At 41.9% G+C, this 22378-nt stretch overlaps 1 protein-coding gene and 1 long non-coding RNA gene across 3 annotated transcripts in view; one reads left to right on the top strand and one right to left on the bottom strand.

Annotated features, from left to right (window-relative positions):
* Positions 1–22378, top strand: part of ITGA8 (integrin subunit alpha 8) — a 188832-nt gene that overhangs the window by 98410 nt on the left and 68044 nt on the right. The window contains exons 14-17 of the mRNA XM_019460684.2: positions 12262–12307; positions 13949–14056; positions 21190–21245; positions 21663–21817. Coding sequence (XP_019316229.2) covers positions 12262–12307; positions 13949–14056; positions 21190–21245; positions 21663–21817 — 365 coding nt within the window. The remainder of the gene's footprint in view (positions 1–12261; positions 12308–13948; positions 14057–21189; positions 21246–21662; positions 21818–22378) is intronic.
* Positions 9359–16182, bottom strand: LOC109273691 (uncharacterized). 2 transcript variants are annotated; one of them, XR_002083197.2, is made up of 3 exons: positions 15519–16182; positions 13615–14006; positions 9359–9826 (listed from the first exon to the last, which is right to left on the bottom strand). It is a non-coding gene; the product is annotated as an uncharacterized LOC109273691 (long non-coding RNA). The 2 variants fall into 2 exon arrangements; XR_002083196.2 differs by having other exon boundaries at positions 13834–14006; positions 15519–16173.

The following is a 22378-nucleotide window of genomic DNA, read 5'->3' on the forward strand; positions in this document are numbered from 1 at the left end:
TTTTATTCCTTTCTTTCTTCTCTTTCTGGGATTTCCATTCATTATAATTTGAACATTTCTTCTATTCCTTTCTTTCTTCTCTTTCTGGGATTTCCATTCATTATAATTTGAACATTTCTTCTATTCCTTTCTTTCTTCTCTTTCTGGGATTTCCATTCATTATAATTTGAACATTTCTTCTATTCCTTTCTTTCTTCTCTTTCTGGGATTTCCATTCATTATCATTTGAACATTTCTTCTATTCCTTTCTTTCTTCTCTTTCTGGGATTTCCATTATGCATATGTTACACCTTTTATAGTTGTCTCACAGTCCTTGGATATTCTGTTCTGTTCTTTTCCACTCTTTTTTCTCTTTGCTTTTCAGTCTGAGAACCGTCCAGCTCAGATATCTCCCCTGCTGTGTAGAGGTTACTAATAAGTCCATCAGAGATATTCTTCATTTCTGTTACAGTGTTACTGATCTGTCATTTCGTTTTGGTTCTTACGAGTTTCCATCCTTCAGCTTACCTTGAGCAGCTGTTCTGTATGCTATCTGTTTCATCCATCAGAGCCCTTAGCATATTAAACCTAGTTATTTTAAATTCCAAGTCTAATCGTTCCAACATCCCTGCCATATCTGAACCTGGTTCTAAGGCTTGCTCTTTCTGTCTCCTCACTGTATTTTTTGCCTTTTAGCTGTGTCTTGTAACATTTTGATTACTGGGCATGATATGCTGAATAAAAGGAACTGCTATAAACAGGCCTTAGCGACGGGATGGTAGGTGTTGGGGGAGGGGAAGTGTTTTATAATCTCGTGATTAGGTCTCAGTCTTTTAGTGAGCCTCAGGACTGTGAAATTTATACATGCTTCTTAGCTCCCCCCCCCCCCCTTTTATGTTGAACAGAATGTCAAGAGTGGGTTGGAGTTAGTATTTCTCTTCCCCCAGCTCATTTAGGCTCTGATAATACCCCAGCAGGTTCGGCTCTGGTTTAGTTTTTCCTGAGGGCAGACCTTGCTAAGAATGAAGCACATATCCGGGTGCTTGGGTGGCTCAGTCATGATCCAACTTAGGCGCTGGTCATGATCTCCTGGTTCATGAGTTCAAGCCCTACATCAGGCTCTGAGCTGAGCTGTCCTGACAGCTCAGAGCCTGGAGCCTGCTTTGGATTCTGTGTCTCCCTCTCTCTCTGCCCCTCCCTGCTCATGGTCTCTCTCTCTCTCTCTCTCTCTAAAAAACAAATAAACATTAAAAAAATTTTTTTAAAGAATGGAGCATGTATCTCCCCTCCCCCTGCCAGAAGCGTAAAGGGATTTTTCCTCTAATATTTATTGTGAGAACCTGGTAGAGACACAGGAGATAAAACTCACTAAGGTGTACCTCCCCCCACCCCCCAGTGACTGGGTCCCCCCACCCCCAGAGTTTTTAGTCTGCGGAGTCCTCCACACTGGGCCTCCAGCAATTCATCAGCTGCTGGTCAGGTTTCTTTCTGCATCCCGGCCCTGGCTCCCAAGGCAGCTGCTGTTCCAGTAGGCGGTTCGCTGTATCCGCCTGTCAGTTTCTCCACTTCTGCACAGCTCTTTGCCCTGTGACGTCATTTCTCTTGTGGATATCAGAAGAGCGGTTGGTTTTTCCAATTTGTTCAGCTTTTTTTTAAATTTTTTTAAATGTGTATTTATTTTTGAGAGACAGACAGAGCGTGAGCCAGGGAGGGGCAGAGAGAGGGGGAGACACAGAATCCGAAACAGGCTCCAGGCTCCGAGCCGTCAGCACAGAGCCTGACGTGGGGCTCGAACTCCCGAACCATGAAATCATGACCTGGGCCGAAGTCCGACGCCTAACCGACCGAGCCACCCAGGCGCCCCCAGTTTATTCAGCTTTTGACTTGTTGTTAGGATGGAGTAGTGACTTCCAAGCTTCGTCTGTGCCAGACCAGAAAGGGGAGAAGCTGGCTTCTTTATGAAACCCAGGGCAACAGTAAATATGACAGGATATCATTTATATTTGATCTTATTTGTAGAGATATAGCTAATAAAAACTTGATGCCTTACCACGGTTCCCGTTATGGGCGGGTGGAAGGGGGGCAGGATGTGGAGGAGCAGGAGGAAGTTCTCCCAGACTTAGGACCTCTGCATTATTTCTGACCTCCCACTGCATGTTCTTTCTGCAAGTCATTTTTGATTTATTAATATGTGATTTAAAAGCCATATTTCAGAGTCATTCACTTGAAGCATCCCTTCTGTCTTTATGCACCCTGGACATTTTCCCGGGAGTTCACTTCCCACTTACGAACTCGGTTCAAAAGTCACTTCCTTAAGAAGTCTTCCCTGACTGTTGACTTTCTCTAAGAACACTTATCTCCGATTGGAAGTACACATGTGTGCGATTATTTGATAAATATCTATTTCACCCACTACACTGGACCCTGTATTAGGTGAGGGCGAGCACTGGTTTGGATTTGCTCACTGTGGAGTCTCTTGTGCCCAAGGCAGTGGCTGACACGAAAAGGCACCTAGTAAATATGTGTTCAATGAATGAATGAGTGAATCACTCAATCAATCAATCAGTTTTCTCATAGCCACACACCTTGGCACACACACTATTGCCCTGACCATTACCTTCCAGCTCCACTTAGATTCAGTAAACGATTTTATTCCTGTGCGGAATGAGAATGGAAATGTACAGAGAGATGATGAGCCCCTTTAAAATAAACCTTGACATCCTCTCCTGGGATCATGGCAAGCCTGATTCAAGTGGTGCCCTCATTCTTGACAAGCAGAACCCTTGACCCTAGTTCTGTATTTGCTGGACATTTGACTACCACTTGCTGTTCAAACTGCTAAGCCAGGAGAACCAGTAGCCAGCATGATAGAAACCTCAGCAAACTGGAGTCAGGGTCATTATCACCTCTGTAGCCTGGGACATACCACTTACACGTCTCCTAACCATGGCTTCTCCACCCCTCAAGACTGTCATGAAGACAGTTTGCAAACTGTGAAGGCCTCTACGTAGTCGATTGTTGTTATTTCTTAACGCACTCACCAAACAGAGGTGGGAGGGATGGGGATCTAGCTCTAAGGCAGAGACCCAGGCTTTTTGAGCCAGACCTACGCCTTTGCCTTAAGGTGATGACTTAGGTAACTTATGCCTAAAGCCTCCTAACAAGAAAGGGATGAGAAATTTTCAAAATAACTAACACGAGCAAAATCCTTCTCAGTACTTTCTCTTTGCCAACATTGCTCATGTGATGCTCCTCTTTCTATGTGGCCATCATTTCATATTTCCTTACTGACATTTTCCCATGGTGACATTACTAATAGCTGGTTTCCTAAAAACTATCAACCCTGACGGAAATTCACTAGAGCATGAAGGTACAACAGAAAGCTCAGGGTCTGGCCAGCCCTCAAGCTAAATGGTGAAGTAGGTGAAGCTCACTGGGGGGATGTTCAGCCCTTCTCATCCCCCTCTTCCTTTTCTTTCTGCCCCCAATCACTCCTCCACACCAGCTACAGAAACATACACTCTTTCCTTTCCTCAAATGTGTGGTGGGGAAGGAGCTAACACTCTCGTTCTTATCAGGATATAAGTGACCTGGGGAAGTGGGTCACACCCAGGAACTCTGACTTAGAGGGCACTGGCCTGCATTTTTAACAAGTCCCCTCAGAGAGATGGCTGACAGACTACAGGTGCCTCACGGGCAAGGAATGTGTCTTCTTGCCCTCTGCTGAATCTTTGGTAGCGAGGACAGGACTGGGCTCATGGCAGGTGTTCAATAGCAAGTCTGAATGAGGGAACCACTGCATAAATGTTCTCTTCTTCCCCTCCTACTTCCCTTGCAACTCTATAAATGTGTATCTTAGTGTATCAGTTTGCTATGGCAGCCATTACAATGTACTACGTGCTAGGGGACTCAAACTATAGCAATTTATTTCCTCGTGGTTCTGGAGACTACAAGTCCGAGATCAAGGTGTAGGTAGGGTTCATTTCTTCTGAGGCCTCTCTCCTTGGCTTTTAGATGGCCGTCTTCTCTCTGTGTCCTCACATGGTCTGCCCTTTCACTGTGCCTGTGCCCAAATTTTCTTATAGGACACCAGACAGATTAGATTAGGGCCCACCCTCGTGACCTCATATCAATTTAATTACTTCTTTAAAGACCCCAAAAAAGTCACACTCTGAGGTACTGGGGGTTAGGACCACAACATGTAAACTCTAACAATTAGCGAACTTATAAAGCCTCACAAGGTTTGGATCCTAGACTTTTATCTATCAGGCTGCATGTGGGGCCAGTGCCTTGTGAGATACCACGCTCTTCTGGAGACTGTGAAATCACTCCCAATCGGCAGCCACTTATAAATGGGACTAGTCCTAAAGAAACAGACTTTTCTCCAAGACTTTTAGCAACTGACTGGACGGCACACATATTGTTAACGTGGCCACACCAGGGATAAAGTGAAACGCCTTTGATTTGGTGACAGAACGCAACAAGTAAAACACCAAGCAACAGCGGAGGGAAAAAGGTGATCCTTGCCGCCCCAAGAAGCCAGTAATGTTTGGAAAACTGTTTTCATAAGACAGACTCATCATTTGATATTTCACTCTTATTTTTTTGTGGGACTCTTTTTTGAAAAAAGGAAAATAAACTCTCCGTAAATTAGAATGTTGCAACCTAATACTGCATTCCAGCTCATAAATGTTTTTGTCCAGAGTTCATTTGGAAGCATTTCAGACAGATTGTTAGGATTATTACTTTCTGGGATAAAACCAAGCAATTTTTTTTTCAGGCATTTCTTCCTCAACTCATAACCTCCCCTCTCAGTAATATTTTGCATGTTGCAATAAAAAAGCAAGGAAGAAAGGCAGCCTCTGTCTATTTTTAGATTAACACGTTTGCCAAACTCGAGGAGACTTATCTTAATGCCTGCTTCCCGCAGACATGAGCTGTTTCTCTAGTGCTAAACGCTGAAGCCAATTTCATAACCTATTTACAAGTCAACATTGCCATATTTACTCGCCACCTTTGACCCCGTCATTTTATACATCATCTGTAATCCCACCGTTTCTCTGAATGGCGTCCTTGTAGGAAAATGAGGAGAGCCTGGGCGGGGCCGGGTATACAACTCTATTGGACAACCTCCATTCGTCTTGGGGACACTTGCACGCTGTGGGGAGGGCTTAGCAGAGATGGAGCCTGGACAGTGAGGACAGTGAGGAGAAGGGCCTGGAGGGGATGTCGGGAGCTGTGAGCATCACTTAATGCTACGACAGCAGCCAGAAGTCTTTGAACGAAGAGCTCAGGCAGCTGAGTGACAGAGGTAAGCAAGTCGCAGGCCTGAGTCTGGGTAAGTCAGGAAGAAAGGCAGAAACTGGCCGTCCCAGAGTGAGGGCAAGGGGAGATAGAAACTCTGTAGGAGCAAGGCTGAATGACAGGCAAGGGAGAGGCCTGGACAGTAAAACAGAGCACGGGAGGCACAGTCATGGGACCCCCACCAACTCTACGGAGCTCATGGCTTTCTCGAACCACGAGAACGTTGAAGATTTTGCCAGACACCCATCAGAGAACAGTGACTTGCCCAGAGCCATTAGGAAACCAGTGGCAAGATGAACTGGAGTCTAGAATTCCCAATTTTTTACCTTCCGCTCAGTGATTTTCCACTTGAATTAAAACACTGCTTTATAAGAGAGATTCAAGGATGTGAGAGAGATTCAACAAGACAATTTACAAATCAAAACCAAAATCCTGTATATGCAAGTTTAAAGTGATCTTCCCCACACGGGAAACAACTCAAGTGTCCCCTAGATGGGGATGGCCAAACTCCGGGCCACCCACACAGTGGAATACTGCTCAGCAATAAAAAGGAATGGACTCATGACACAGCATGGTGGGTGACTCTCGTAGGCACCAAGCTTAGTGAAAGAAGCCACACCCAGAAGGCTACACACTGTACGTTTCCATTTCTCTGACATTCTGGAAAACAGATTAGTGGATGCTGGGGCTGCAGGTGGGGTGAGTTTGATGACAGGCAGCATGGGCGACATTGTAATGGAACGGTTCTATGCCTTGATTATGGTGGTGGTTATATGGCTGGATGCATTTATCAAAGCTCTTGGAACACGATTGCTTAGAAAGGAGGCAATTACTCTAGGAAAAATATACCTTAATTTGAAAAAAAATTAAAGAGAGAAAAAATGGCCTGTAGATGTGCTGCTGGTACGCAATATGGTAGAACAGGAAATGGATCAGCTCTGCAGCCAGACTGCCTGCGTTTAAAACTTGACCTTGTCACGTACTGTATTCAGCTTCTCTGTATCTCATTTTCCTCATTTTGAAATGGCAATAATTAAAGGATGCATCTCTTGGAGTTATTGCAGCAAAGGAATTTGTATCTTTAAAGTGTTTATAGGGACGCCTGGATGCTCAGTCAGTTAAGCACCCGACCTCGGCTCAGGTCATGATTTCGCGGTTCATGTGTTCAAGCCCCACATGGGGCTGTGTGCTGACAGCTCGGAGCCTGAAGCCTGCTTCGGATTCTGTGTCTCCCTCTCTCTCTCTGCCCCTCCCCTGCTCACAGTCTGTCTCTCTCTCTCTCAGAAATGAACATTAAAAAAATTTTTTTAAATAATAAATAGTTTATAAAGTTAGCTTATGTCTGACACATCTCTGCACAATTGTCCAATATATCCTCAGGATATATATATATATATATATATATATATATATATTCCTGGAAGTGCAAATGCTGGGTCAAAAGTTTGCATTGTCACAGCCCTCTGCAAACTACCTCCCAAGAAAATCGCGCCCGTTTACCCTCCCTCCCACAGACAGCATGACTTCAGTCCTTTGCTCTCCACCCATCACTGCTGCTACTAACCTTTCATATCTTCCAATCAAAAGGTCAGAGTGATACCTCATTGTCCCTTTCCTTTGGATGCCTTTGCTGACGAATGAGGCTGAACATCTTTTTATAGATTTGTTGGTTATAGCTATTTATCTTTATGTACATTGCCTCTTTACGGTCTTTTTACTAGAATATTTATAGCTTTATTATTAATTTCTATGGGTGTAGTATGAATTGGGGTTAATAATAACTACTATGTATTTTTCACTCCATGCCAGACATTCTTGTAAGCATTGAAAAATACTCACATTTGATCAAGCATATACATTGTAAACATCTTCTCCTGTTTCTTTTGACCCTGCTTCGATTTTTTTTGCAAAAGAATTTACACTTTCAAATTCCTTTGTGATTCCCACATTGTTTTGGTCACGTTTGAGGAAGCCTTCTCTCTTGAGTAATTGTAATCTTTTTATACAACTATTGGTTGTATGTTCCCATATTTCTCAATTGTCTGGAAGTTATCATTTTTTAAGTTTATTTATTTTGGGGGGCAGGGACGAGAGAGAAAGAGTAGGGGAGGGGCAGAGAGAGGGAGAGAGAGAATCCCAAGCAGGCTCTGCACTGTGGGCACAGAGCTGGACGCGGGGCTTGAACCCACAAAGTGTGAGATCATGACCTGAGCTGATACCAAGAGTCCGACACTTAACTGACTGAGCCACCCAGGCTCCCCCCCTCCTTTTTTTTTTTTTTTCATTTTTTTTAAGTTTATTTATTTATTTTGAGACAGATGGAGAGAAAGTGTGCCTGGAAGCTCTTTATGGCAATTCTCATTGTGCAGAATTATTCTAAAATAGTAAATGCTTCTTAATTCCAAACCATAAAAAGAGTGGTCTGATGGCATTTTCGTAAGCATTGGTACATTCTTCAACAAGATGAGTGTGGGAAGGAAAAGTGAGAAGGTGGCTGGTAAGAGGCTCACGTCTTGTGAAATGGTGGCACTTGGATGGCCAAGAGGACTTCTACTAAAGGATTCTGGGTGATCCTTTAACACAGCAGGGTCACTCCTCTTCCTGCTGTCTGCCCTCCCACCGACTCCCCTCTGTCCCCTCTAGGAAGTTTCCACTCCCTCCTGCCCACCTACACCCATACTCAAAACCAAGCTGATGTTTTCACGTAGAACGTCTTCCACCTCTAAAATTTCCTTCCAAGTACCACTTTAGAAGTTTGGCTCTTTTCTTCTTCCTCATTTAATAATCATAATTGCGGAGAAATAAAATGCAAACCGGAGGTGTAATACATCTCCTACGACCTCACATTTTTAGGGTTATTTTTTCTTGCCAACTGATCCTGCATTCATGCTAATGTCCCCCTTCTTGTATCCTTAAAAGTACTCAGCTGTTTCATCAAAAGCCAAAAGGAAAATAAACTAAGTTTCTCAGGCAATGTGAGGTGATAACAAAGGACTCCAGCATTTTGGGAACAGTTTTGGATTAAGGGGAAAGAACCTATTTTAGTTGCCAGCTGTTTCTTCAAGAAAAAAAAAATGGCTGTGTCTCTATATAAAGAAAGGCAAAATTTTTAATTTGTTTTCAGAATCTGCCTCTAAGAAGTTTCTAGAAGAAAGGAGAATATCCATCACATAATAGTATAAGACCTGTTATCTCAAAGGGAGGAAGTTATGAATGCAAGTGTCAGTACTCAAATTACTTTTTCTTCCAATTGTCCTTTAAATTCCTAAGCATGATGAGATTACACAAGGTTAAAAAAAATTATGTGTTCACATATATATGCATATATATATATATATATAATATACACCCACATGTATATCTGTGTGGACATATATGTATGTATATACATACATATGTGTGTACATATATACACAAACATCAATATATGTATGTATATATAAGGATAATATGTGCATGTGTGAGTGTGTGTGTGTATATATACATATACACATATGTGGAAACTGCATAGTACTTTTTAAAACAAATCCCATATTTTGAAAGGACAAATTGGTTAGGAAAAAAATTGGAAGATCAGTTCTTCCCCCTACAGAGATCCCAGAATTTTAAGGTCCGGAGCCTAAATGTTTCCAGCCTTTTCCAGCAGGCACAATACCAAGATGGTGTCTCCAAAGGCAAACATACTTTCCTGGTAGATAACTGCTTTCTTGGTCTCTGAATAACTGTGGCCACATTCTCCTGAAGAAAATTGTGGCCTATTTTGCCAGTTAATTTATTTTTCCAGAGTAGTAAAATTCCCACCCTGAGGCACAGGAATGAATCAAAGTTCCTAAAGGAAAAGGCCTCTTGTTCATTGCTGTCAGGACGGTGTTTCTCACCTTCTTGTCTACAACGATGATCTAGTCATGATGCAGCTTCTGTCCCGCTTTCTGGAATTTTCTAGAATCTGGCTGGGGCTTCTGTGTGTGCGTGTGCGTGCATGTGCATGTGCACCTACACAAAACTCTAGCAGAACTTAACCGTTGTTTTCCATTAGCTAGTCTGTTGCACTTCTTCATCTCTCTTATCTTTAGTGTATTATCTCATTATTACTTATTCTCCTAGTTCAAGCATTTATAAAGCCCCTGTTCCAAATCTGGCCCTGTACCTGGTGCTGTGCAGCCCAAAATTATTTCTATCTTCATTTATTTCAACCTGTACCATCCCATGAAGTACTTGTCATGTGCAAGCCTGAAGAAAGATTCTTGCCTTGGAAGAGCTTCTAGTCTTTTTTTCTTTGCCATTTCTGGACAGTCCGTTCTTAAAACCCATCTTTTATAAAATGTCTAATCTTGGCATATTAATATTTAACCTTATTTGGAGCCAAAAACAAAGCACACAATTCCTCTTGAGTCGTTTTTCATAGAACTCTCATCTGGTGTCATTTCAACAAATAGGGATCACCCTGAGGACCGTGTGGCCCACACTTGTCTGAATACTGGAGTCTGTATTTTCAAATCAGTAACTCTTTTTTCCTCTGACATAGCAGAAATGCACGGATATGCTAGAAAAGAAGAAGGGAACAGAAAAAATATATGTGAAAATACTTGAAAAAGTTGAAATTCTGATAAAATTTTTAAAAGTGGTAGACTCAGAAACTTTGGTTTCTGGCTTTCAAAGACTTGGATCCTTGGAAAAGGCTATTTTATTCCATGAGCCACAGTTGTCAAATGGTCTTTTTTCCTTTAAAAATTTTTTTCTAATGTCTATTTATTTTTGAGAGAGCGAGGGAGGAGCAGAGAGAGGGGGACACCGAATCTGAAGCAGGCTCCAGGCTCTGAGCTGTCAGCACAGAGCCCGATGCGGGACTCGAACTCACGAACTGAAAGATCATGACCTGAGCCGAAGTCGGACACCTACCCGACTGAGCCACCCAGGCGCCTCCAAATTGTCTTTTTTCTTTTAATTTGTGTCTTTTAATCTCACAAATAACAGAATCCTTTAAGACGACCTTCATTTCACCTTTCTGAACATTAGCATGCACACTTTTTTAGATGCGGAGCTTTTGGAGTCTTGAGCCTATTATCTGAATCGGATTCTGTGGCTATAAAACACGAGGCATTTTGACTGTGGTTTTAACCTTGAAGATGTCGGAGTCCATTTCTTTTCTTTCTTTTTTTTTTTTTTAAACCAACATTTTTCACAAGAATTATTGTTGTCTTAGGTTGGGTTCTTCCAGCACTGACCTTAAGACAAGGATTGGAAAGCAAGCAGTTTATGTGAAAAGTGGTTCCAAGAAACGTTGCTAAGGCAGGAGGGAAGAGGGCCGTGGGAAGGGAGAACACCATGAAGATGCTTATGAAGCAGGTTGATTCGGTGGACAGCGGGAGCTGGGGACATGTGGGAGACGGGGCAGAAGATGCCTCAGAGTTATCCCACTGGAGGGGTGAGGAAGTGGGCGTCCCCAATTATCATCAGCATCCATCCATCATTAGCTGAGGGCTCAGGCCAGGGCACTTCCGTCCTCCAAGGGGAATCATCCCTGTTCACAGCCCCATGTTGCTCCTACATCCAGGAAAGGTGAGTGTCTACAAATCATTTTCCTGCAAAGTCCGTTAAACCCATTTAATTCCATGATCGGTTTTCCATATGGATCGGCCAGATACATTCCCCTCCTTTTGTGTGTGTGTGTGTGTGTGTGTGTGTGTGTGTGTGTGTGTGTGTTTTCATTTCTGTTCTGCTAGGATTAACCACTTATGGTCTGAACTATTGCAAGTTTCCTTCTGTGGCCATTATTTCTACCAGGTCCCGTTTGCTCACATCTGCATCTAAATTTTGCTCCGCGGATTCAGCCACTGTCATTTTTATTTTTGTTTGGTTGCCCTCTACCAAGGATAACCATGATACATTAGACTTAGAAGCACAGACTGCTTTACCTGTGTATTAGCCGATCACTGGGATCAGTGTGAACATTACCCTTCAGACCACCTAAGCTTGTTCTATTACTCAGCACGGCCGTAGACCAGCCCCAGTGAATTCAGTTTCGCCTTTTTTTTTTTTATTTTTTTTTTAACATTTATTTGTTTTTGAGACAGAGAGAGACAGAGCATGAACGGGGGAGGGGCAGAGAGAGAGGGAGACACAGAACTGGAAGCAGGCTCCAGGCTCTGAGCCATCAGCCCAGAGCCCGACACGGGGCTCGAACTCCCGAACCGCGAGATCATGACCTGAGCCGAAGTCGGACGCTTAACCGACCAAGCCACCCAGGCGCCCCCATAGTTTCGCCTTCTTAAGCCTCAATTTACTCACCTGCAAAACTGTGCTAATAATTATAGAGACTTCCTAACTTGTGGCAAGGAATCATTAAGGTCAACCCTTCAGAAGAATTCCTGGCCTAGAGGAAGTGTTCAGCACGTGCTATTTATTACTACCAACGTTATTGTCATTTAAGATCGTGATAATGACACATTGGTTACTTCATAAACTACTAATCGCTTTGCCAAGAGGATACTCACCATCCACTCTATTCCTAAAGAGCGAATGGTTGTGTCAACCTGACGGTCAACATGTATCGCTTCATGGGTTATAGTACCTGCCTCACACGTGCTGGGAAGGAATGGGAAAACAATGTGTGTCACAAGCCTGGTACATACAGGCACTAAGCACCAGTTTTTTCCCCTTTTGCTTTCCTTCACACGTAGGCCTTAAGTCCAGAGGATGGGAGAAAGGGTGTTATGATGGATTTCTAAAGCACATTGAGAAAGTTGGCCTTCCTAAATCCAGAAGGGTACTGGTCTCTGTGTCCTCCTGGGTTACAGTGATGTTCCAGCATCCTTTCCAGAATGTCTTCAGGACGGTGCAGTTTGCCGCTCTCATTTGATGAGCTTCACTCTCCTACCATCAGCATTTTGGGGTGCTAAATATGCTATTTATGATTATGAGCTAAGATTGTTTCTGTAAAGTGTGTGCATGTGTTTTGAGTTTTTGTCTTTTTTTTAGATTTGATTGTAGGTGCCTTCGGAACAGGAAAAGTAGCTGTTTACAGGTACGTGCTTTGCAGTATGCAAGTGTTCTTTTCATTGTTTCTTTTTGCCTTACAGAGTACGTCCCAACTATTTATTTTGGAGAACATGTAGATGCTCTTTTTAAAGTTTGGAGGAATTTTTGCTCTCAATTGCTTTCCTTCATCTGTATTTTTTTGTTTATTTTTGAGAGAAAGAGAGAGAGATAGAGCGTGGGAGGAGCAGAGAGAAGGAGACACAGAATCTAAAGCAGGTTCCAGGCTCTGAACTGTCAGCACAGAGCCCGACGCGGGGCTCGAACTCAGGAACCCTGAAATCATGACCTGAGCCCAAGTCGGACGCTCAACTGACTGAGCCACCGGGCGCCCCTCATCTCTCTGTCTTTTTATTCTCATACCTTATGACCAGACTTCCAGCCCCTACTCACATAATGTTAAATTAAGATATGAATCTTAGGAGAACTTCTAAAACGATACGCTATGTTTGAATTTTTCTCTTTGCTTTGAAAACGCATTGAAAGGTGCTTATAGAGGAGGGCTACCCGTGGGGAAAGATTACTATTTACCTGCCTCGCAGGCTGACGCCTGGCCGCCAGGCTTCTCCCTCCCTCCCTGTCTTTCCTCATAGGTATTTGCCCCAGTGGTTGTCTAACTCCGGGCATGTCTTACTCGGTCTTACTGTCTTGCTTTTTCAAGGCCTGGAGCTAACACAATATTAAAAACAAAATTATGTAACAAAGTAGAGGTAAGGAGTGTAGGGTAAACTCCTGGTGGGGCCCATTGTGATAATCATGAACACACACTGTCCCAAGGCACGGCCCTCCCTCCTGTCAAAGGAAAACTTACCCAACGCGACATCATTTCTTGTTGTCATCTGGGGACTTGGCTCTTAGCTCTCGTATCTCGGAGCCCAGGTTCAAAACTTGCCCTGTCCCCTCCCCTAATGAGTTACTTGCGTCTCTGCTTAGCCTCACCTGGGTGGGCGGAACTCCATTTGCTCTACATTCCTCCCTCTCCTCAAATTTGGCCGAGCATTAGAACCACCTGGAGAGTTTGTTTAACATTCCCGTGACTGGCCCTGACCCCCTGAGGAGTTGATGCACTTCATCTGTGGTGGGGCCTGGACATATTACCTGTTTGGAAACTCCTGGAATGCTTACATTGTGCAGTCAGGATCGACAGCCACTGCTCTGCATGAAGTCCAGAATGGTCTTGTCAACCCACCCTTATGAGTTTAGCTAAATCTGCAAAGCTTGCATAGAACATTATCAATCAAAATAAAACACCATCAGCCCGTAAGATGAGAGAATTTGCAAAACTCAAGTACTTACAGGCACGAGTGAAGGCAGAATGACGCATTTGCTCCGATAGGAATAGAGCAGATTCCAGAGAGGCAGTGCATGGCAATAGCACCAAATACCCTGAGCCCCCTCCATAAACAAAGTGAGTCTGTGAACACAGTTTTGCCTGATGGGGCCCATAGCATCCTTCATTTGGAGTCATGAGCGACGACATGTGTTTTAAGGTAATTAGTTAAGTCTGGAGCCCACCTGTTGATGCAGTGAGGCAAATTCTTGGCCTGAAGGCTGGGAACGTTGGCAGTGGTCCCTAGAAGTGCAGTGTTGTTCATGTGGCTCATCGAAACCTCTTGTTTCCTCCCTGCAGAGCAAGGCCGGTCGTGACTGTGGATGCCCAGCTTTTGCTGCACCCGATGATTATCAATCTGGAAAATAAAACATGCCAGATTCCGGAGTCTGTGTCACCTGTGGCCTGGTGAGTTAGTCCGCCGCTTCTCAAACTCAGCTGTGGATTCAAATCACCCGGGCATCTCGGGCAATGCAACGCCTGGGGTGCGGCCTGAGACTTTGCATTTCTGAAAAGCTCCAGTCAGATGTTGATGCCGTGGGTCTGTGCACCCAATCTGAGTGGCAAAGAGTTAGTCTTTCTGAATGGACGAAGAAAATGTGATGTGTATACATACATACACATTCCTGCTGTATACACATATGTGATATATTGCTACATGTACAAAATTACAATATATTACAATATACGCATATATATATATATATATATACACAATAGAATATTACACAACTGTAAAAAAGGATGAGATCTTGCCATTGGAGACGATATGAATGGGCCTAGAGGGTAATTAAGTCAGGCTGAGAAAGACAAATAGCACATGATTCCACTCGTAAATGGAATCGTTACAAGAAATGAACAAAGAAACAAAAAGCAGAATCAGAACTATAAATCCAGAGAACGACCCGATGGTCGCCAGAGGGGAAGGGGGTGGGGGTGTTGGACAAAAGGGGTGAAAGGGAGATGGCAACACAAGCCCCCAGTTACGGAACGAGTGAGTCACAGGAGTGCAAGCATAGCATAAGGAACACAGTCAACAATATTGACCATGAGAGCCGTGTAATGGGACACAAGGTAGCTCTACGCTGGTGAGCGTAACGTATCAACTTGTCAAATCGTGGAATCCTGTACCTGAAACTAATGTAACAGTGTGTGGCAGTGATGCTCAAGAAATGTTTTTTTAAGATAACGATATTCAGAGAGATTGGCGATGTAAGTAAGTATGATGAGGACAATGGTGGCAATATTTCTCAGCATGGGAGAAGAAAGGTACAAACACAGAAAGGAGGGAATTTAGAATATTTCTTGTGGTGCGAAGCTGGAATGGGAGGCCTGAATGTGAACTCATGTTTTTCAACATATAGGGATAGAAATAAATACAGATAGAGAAAAAAAGAGAAGGATCTAGGACATAATGCTGATCTTTTGTTGTTAACCTGTCACCTGAAGGCTACTTCCCCAGTCTGCAGGCTCCAGGTGAAAGGAGAAACATAAAAACATTTGGGAAAATTCCCAGTGTAACAAATCTTGGTGATCTCTTTTGGATTCTTTGCATGCTGAAATAAATATTAACCGCACTGCAAATAGGAGAAAATACCTTGACTCTCATATTTGTGTATGCTTATGGAGACCCCTTTCCAGACATATATGTCTCTCTCTTTTAGTCAGGCTTTAGTGAAACTACTCAGTTTCCTGTGCTGAAAACACACGTCAGTTTCATGATTTAGCACGCACAATTTGACAGGAGGTAAACATTATAAAAATAGTGATTTTCCTGCTCTAAACTCTGTGGTTGTGGCTGTGATCACATTATCAGGAATAGTAGTAAAATTACGGTTCCTTTGGTGGGCCATAGGAGAACACAACTTACATGGCTTCTGGAAGTGTTCCTTCTCAATCTTGCCAGGCATCTGAAGGAAGTACAAATGGAATTCAGTTGTAACACGGCTTGGGAACATGTCACTTTGTTTCTCAGTATGTAGGTCCTCGAGGGTCAGAGGTCTGTCTTAATTGGGTAATGCCAACAGGGCATAGCCTCTGAAAAATCAACAAATACTTGGGAGTGTTTGAGATTTGCCCTCATTTTCCAGAAGGTGTGGTCGAACTCAGACAGTATGTTCAGTTCCTGAGAATTGTTAGAGGCACAACAAACCAGGGTTGACGCAGAGAACTTCTTTCCAGCCAGTCTCAGCATGTTGTTGATGGCCTTTTGACAGGAGCTCATACCAGAGTCAAAGCCATCGTGGGTGGAGGGTGGGGAGTGAGGGGGACCCTGAACAAGTCTTTAAAGAATGTCCTTTGCTGGGCAAAGGACTCTGCGAGGCATGCCCTCTCCTTTGCCAGTTTTTGGAGAGAGCGGGGAAGTGCCCTGAGCACATTTTCAAAGGGTTTAAAACCATAAAATATTATAATGAAAACCTGATCTGAGAAAATATGTGAAAGAGTCAGCATCTATCCTTACCCTGGCATGATTAACTGAAATGTTCTGTGGGAGCTACTTGGGCAAGAGTGTTAAGTCTTCAGTTCCCCAAAGAGTCTGGTGTTCCCCGGTTCATGGCTGAATGGACCCTAGGCTGGATTCTTTGAAGTATCTGTGTGTGGCACACTTTGATATAAAGTGTTGTTTTGAACTAAATTATTTTTTTAAAAGGATTTTCAGGTGTTTTGTTTTGTTTTGTTTTTAAATAAGAGACGTGTGGGTGGCTCAGTCAGTCCAACTCTTGGTTTCCCGGCTCAGGTCATGATCTCAGCGTTCGTAGGTTCGAGCCCCTGCATCAGGTTCCACGTGGTGCCTGCTTGGCATTCTTTCTTTTCCCCTCTTCCTTTACCCTGTTCATGCTGGCGTGTGCCCTCTCTCTCTCTCTCAAAATCAAGAAATAAACTTAAAAATAAATAAACAAATAAATAAATAAAATATAAGTATTTTTAACAGAGATAGGGTCTGTTTGGTTTTATGGAAAGGGTATTACTTTATTATATTTATTATATATTTATTATACGTATATGCTTATATATATTTATTTATTATGTAAAAGAACATATTTCTTTTCATGAGCCATTTTCCTTATTGCACTACATTATATTAAGGTAAAATGCAATTTGTTATGTGGGAAAATGCATAGTATATGTCTTTATAATTATTTATTTCATCCTATTGCATGCATTCTCTGCAAAACATTTCATTTTCACATGCAAAAATTTGGAATTAATGGTGCCTCAGAGTACTAGAAGATGCAAGTTAACAGCTGGCTCAGTCTAGAATGTGTTTCTCTGACACTTTGTAAGTTTATTTTAGGAATTTAGGTCAGTATTTCCAAAATAATTGACAGGCATTTGTTGATGTGCTTTCTTGTAGTTTTGTCTGTATGTGATCGAACTTTGTATTCTACATCTGAAAACTATTTGAGTGAACCCGGACTGGGAAATAGTTCTTCATGTCTGCCAATGTAAATTTCTCTGTCTTTCAAACAGCTGTGTCCTTTTATAAACGATCCGCTACTGGTATTTCTAAATTAGAAAAAAAAAATGGCACAACAAATATTAATAGTGTTACTAATCAATTAGAAAAATAAAAAGCATTTAGTAAGATATTTCATTTGATAAATGTAAAAGATCATCCCTATCCACTTTTCAAATCTGAGGAAACCTTTTCCAGTATGCCTACCTTTATGCAAAATCTGATATTTGCTGTCACTGAAATCGAATTAAATTGCGTAGGCTGAAAACTGAACTGCTTTGTACTTTTAAATCCTGTTTCATATCCGCCTCATTCTTTTTCCATCAAGCATGGCTACGCTCACCGTTATACCACAGCATCATTATTCCAACTGTACATCGGGTTGGGGCTGGTGTCAGAGGATTTATAACGTATTGTCCGGCTTTCTGATATATTAGAAGCACTACAGACGTCAGTTTCCTTTAGAACTTATGTGATGAGGGATCTGGGTTGATTTGTTGTCTTTGCTCCAATCAGACCTATTCAGACTAATGTACCATATTGGATGTGACCATAAATTCAAGTTTGCAGTTTTAACTCTAATTAATTATAGGTCACAACTTTCCCTGAAAATGCAAGAGTACTTTATAATTAGGTGTAGACCGTGAGTGGACCAAATGTTTTGGCAGATAAAACACATAGCGAATATATGTGTATGTTTACGTACAATATATAGTTTGCTAAATTCAGAGTGAATGCTTCAACAAAAACACTAATTCGAAATGACATATGGATTTCTATGTTTATTGCAGCATTATTTACAATAGCCAAGCTACCCAAGTGTCCATAGATGAATGGATAAGGAAGATGGGGTATAGATACACGGTGGAAATTACTCAGCCATAAAAGAATGAGATTCTGTCATTTGCAACAACATGGATGGACCTAGAGTGAAATAAGTCAGAGAAACGCAAATAACATATGATTTCAGTCATACGGGGAACCTAAAAAACAAAGCAAATGCATAAACAAACAAAAAAAACCCAGAAACAGATTCATACAGAGGACAAACAAGTGGTCGGCAGAGAGGAGGGAGGGACGGAGAGATAGGCAAAATAGATGAGGAAGAATAAGAGGTACAGACTTCTAGTTAACAAAATAAGTAAGTCACAACGATGAAAAGGACAGCAGAGGGAACAGAGTCCATCATTTTGTTGTAAGTTTGGTGGCAGATGGTAACTACACTCATCACAGTGACCACTGAGTAATGTATAGAGCTGTTGAATCACTGGGTCGTTCACCTGAAACAAATAGAACACTGTATGTGATATTACCATATTACTGTATTACTGAAATATTACCATATTTCAGTAATAAAAATTTTCTAAATGTTTTATTTATTATAACTGGATGACATTTTCTAACACCTGATAAAACTAGGTCTTTTTAAAATTTTTTAAGTAAACTCCACACCCAGTGTGGGGCTTGAACTCAGGACCTGAGATCAAGCGTCTCATGCTCTAGGGACCAAGCCAGCCGGGTGCCCGATAATAAAAATTTTCTTTAAAAGAATGAATATTTTTGTCCACTACTATAAAATTTTGAGGTTTTCCTTTTAGATCAGAACCAGGGGGCTTGGAACGTTTTGATTTGGTAACTCTTTTCTGTGAAAGACGTCTACAAACTAGCACATTTAGGTTGAGGTGCTACTAACAACAACTCGATCAGTTGTAGCAGTTATTTTAAACCTGTATAAAGATAGTTACAGGGGCGCCTGGGTGGCTCAGTCGGTTGAGCGTCCGACTTCGGCTCAGGTCATGATCTCACAGTACGTGAGTTCGAGCCCGGCGTCGGACTCTGGGCTGATGGCTCAGAGCCTGGAGCCTGCTTCCGATTCTGTGTCTCCCTCTCTCTCTGACCCTCCCCTGTTCATGCTCTCTCTCTCTCAAAAATGAATAAAACGTTAAAAAAAAATTAAAAAAAAAGAAAGTTACAGTCATCCAGTTAATGATTTGAAGGTAACAGAAAGGGGGAGTTAAGAATAACACTGACCGGTAACTGATATAATTCATAACTCAGCTGCTAACATCATTTGTCGATCAAATACCTCCTCGCAAAGAGACAATCATGTTCACATTCATAGTTTCATTTATTACTTTTTCAAAAACTCCAGTGCTTTTGAAATCTTCATGTCAAACAAAATCCTATCTATAAAATTATTTTAACGTAGCTAAGTTGACAATCTCATTATAAATAGGAATTTATCTTGTAAAAGTTAATGAACTTCGTCTATGATTTTAACACACAGCCAAGTACTTCCCAAAAAAAAGTTGGACACAGAAAATATTTCAGTTTTGAAAGCCATACCTGCTGCAGAATTTAAAGATATGGTTAACCACTCATCTTTCTTAAATAATTCTAATTAAAGTCGAAGTGGGCTGGAATTTGTGATTTCTCTGGGGAAGGGGTACAAACACTTGTAATAGCAGAGACATCTCAGGAAACTATTGGCTTAATGGCATGTGGCAAATTATTTACCCTGAAGGGAGACATTGACTGAGGTCACGGTAGATAGATGAGTCCCAGATGTGACACATTTTCATTATATTTGACACAGGAAGCTGACACATAATTAAAGTATGATTGGGGATTATTTACAGCTTTTGGATGCTGTAGAAATATTCAAATTATACTATAGTATTTTATTAATGAAAACGTCAAGAGTGTCCTTAAATCATTGTTAAGTAGTCTCTTCTATTTTTACTTTCTTAGAAATGTGAAAAAGCCCCATTCCGAATGCTGGCTGTTAGGGCTTACCATTGTTCAGGAGGGACGTGAGCACATTGTGCAAAGCCAGGCAGAGACGACTGGCCATTTCTCATTCCCTCTTTGGCCACAGAACAGGTCTGAGTGCCAGTCATCCCACAAACCATGGCAGACATCTCTTTGGAGTTTAGGTCAATTTCCCAGCAAAACTATAAGGTGTTTCTTACGCACATCTACCCTCTTTTTATAGTCTCTCTACACCATATCATTGTGCCTACCCAGCTTGAGACAGCCACACTCAGCTCCTTATGTTCCTTCTCTCTCCCTGCCCTCTTGGAATGTCTCTGCCTCAAATTATACCCACACCCAGCAAGTTACCACCAGGTCCCCATCTCCTCCTAAGCTGGGTGGGGATGCGGGTTAATCATCCCATAGGGCTCCGTGCCTCTTAGGATTAACATGACTTTCAAAGTCCTGTTCCCCACAGATCAACCCAACCAGCCTCCCCTCCTCTAGCTTCCGGCCTTGCTCGAATGCACCAACCATACTGAATTTCCTCAGGTTCCTCAAATGGAGTCATGTTCTTGCTTATCTCCAGGCTCTATGACTGGCTGTTCCCCAGCTGCATTGACTAATTCTTCCCTCCCTGGCACATGGATGATATTCATTTGTATTTGTTGAATCAAAGCAGCCAGTAATTAACTAATCCAATGATTAAATCAGTTAGCTGCTAGTAATGCTTTAAAGTATTACCTTCCTGGGGCGCCTGGGTGGCGCAGTCGGTTAAGCGTCCGACTTCAGCCAGGTCACGATCTCGCAGCCCGTGAGTTCGAGCCCCGCGTCAGGCTCTGGGCTGATGGCTCGGAGCCTGGAGCCTGTTTCCGATTCTGTGTCTCCCTCTCTCTCTGCCCCTCCCCCGTTCATGCTCTGTCTCTCTCTGTCCCAAAAATAAATAAAAAACGTTGAAAAAAAAAAAAAAAAATTAAAGTATTACCTTCCTATGTATTCATGTTAGTTGTCTTAATTGTATTATGGTCAACTGGTGAGATATATATATATATATATATGTGTGTGTGTGTGTGTGTGTATATATATGTATGTATGTATATATGTATATGTATGTATGTATATATGTATATGTATGTATGTATATATGTGTATATGTATGTATGTATTTTTTTACAAATACATGTATATTCAGTTAGTTGTGTGTGTGTATACTGAGAAGTATAAAGGAAAAATGATGTATTCATTTGACCTGGGGTGAGGTGAAGTAAGATTTCTATTTCAGATTCAAAATGTTATTAACCAATACATTATTGACTATTATTTTCCATAGCTTTTCTTTAAAAGTATGTGCTTCAGTAGCGGGCCAGAGCATTTCAAATACAATAGGTAAGCATGTTTTCATTTTTACACTCCTATGCTACACTGAGAAAAGTTAACAATAAACGTTCCTCTGCAGACCCTATAAAACTTTCAATGAGCCCGTTTCTAATATTAAGATTTCTACTGTATATATGGAAACCTCTCTGTAAATATTCCTTGAATAATTGGTGTTAATATTATCTATAAAAACAGATACCATCATGGGGGAGGGGGAAGTGACTGTGTCAAACCATTACAAAACAAGTTTCATAGCTTGGGGAGTATTTTATAAAACTTTTGCAGCTCGTGTATTTGTTTTTGATCCCAACTATGAAAACAATGTTTTCTGAATAAGCAAGTGGAAATAGAAATTCATTCGAGCACTGCATTCACTGAATACTTTGCCTTTCCTGATTATATTTGTGTTCTATTTCTGTCCCTTAGGCCTGACCGCCGAGGTATACTTGGACACTCTGAAACAAAAAGGAGCCGTCAAACGCACACTTTTCCTTGACAACAATCAGTCATATTTCATTTTCCCTCTCACCATCAAGCGGCAGAAATCCCTCCAATGCCAGGACTTTGTCGTTTACCTCCGAGTGAGTGTTCCAGAATCACCCTTCTGGCCTCCTAACGTTCAGACTCCAATTCCAACCTTTCTTCTCTACTGGACCATCCTTCGGGTCCACAGAGATCCACATCTATTTTCATTTTATAGGAGGAAACTTTCTTCTAAGGGCCACACGCTCCGTTTTTGAGCTTTTCTTCAGCTGACCGAACAGCATGTGGCTATTAATTCCCAAAGCTTCTTTCTGTCTTGCACACTAGCCTGATAATAGTACTCACTCAGGTGGTTTTTATTTCTCACTGCCTCCCTCCCAAAAAACCATAAACATGAAACGCAATTTATTTGAATTTTTCTCCTGCGTGAGGATACTTGGCCAGATGTTATCGATGTGCATTTCAGAGCCAAGTTGGGAAAACGTTCAGGCATTCAATGCCTTTATTGAAAGTAATTTATAATTCTGTTTTTAAAGAAATGTATATTTACAGTAACTCCAAGACCTACCGTGGAATAAAAGAGCCGAAATATATATAACACTATTATCCCAGCTTTTTTACCAGTCGTGGGGTTATCCTCTTTCTTATTTTGTCTCCGC

This window comes from Panthera pardus, unplaced genomic scaffold (assembly GCF_024362965.1).
Source record: "Panthera pardus isolate Hobbes unplaced genomic scaffold, ASM2436296v1 HiC_scaffold_6, whole genome shotgun sequence".
Classification (NCBI taxonomy): Eukaryota; Metazoa; Chordata; class Mammalia; order Carnivora; family Felidae; genus Panthera; species Panthera pardus.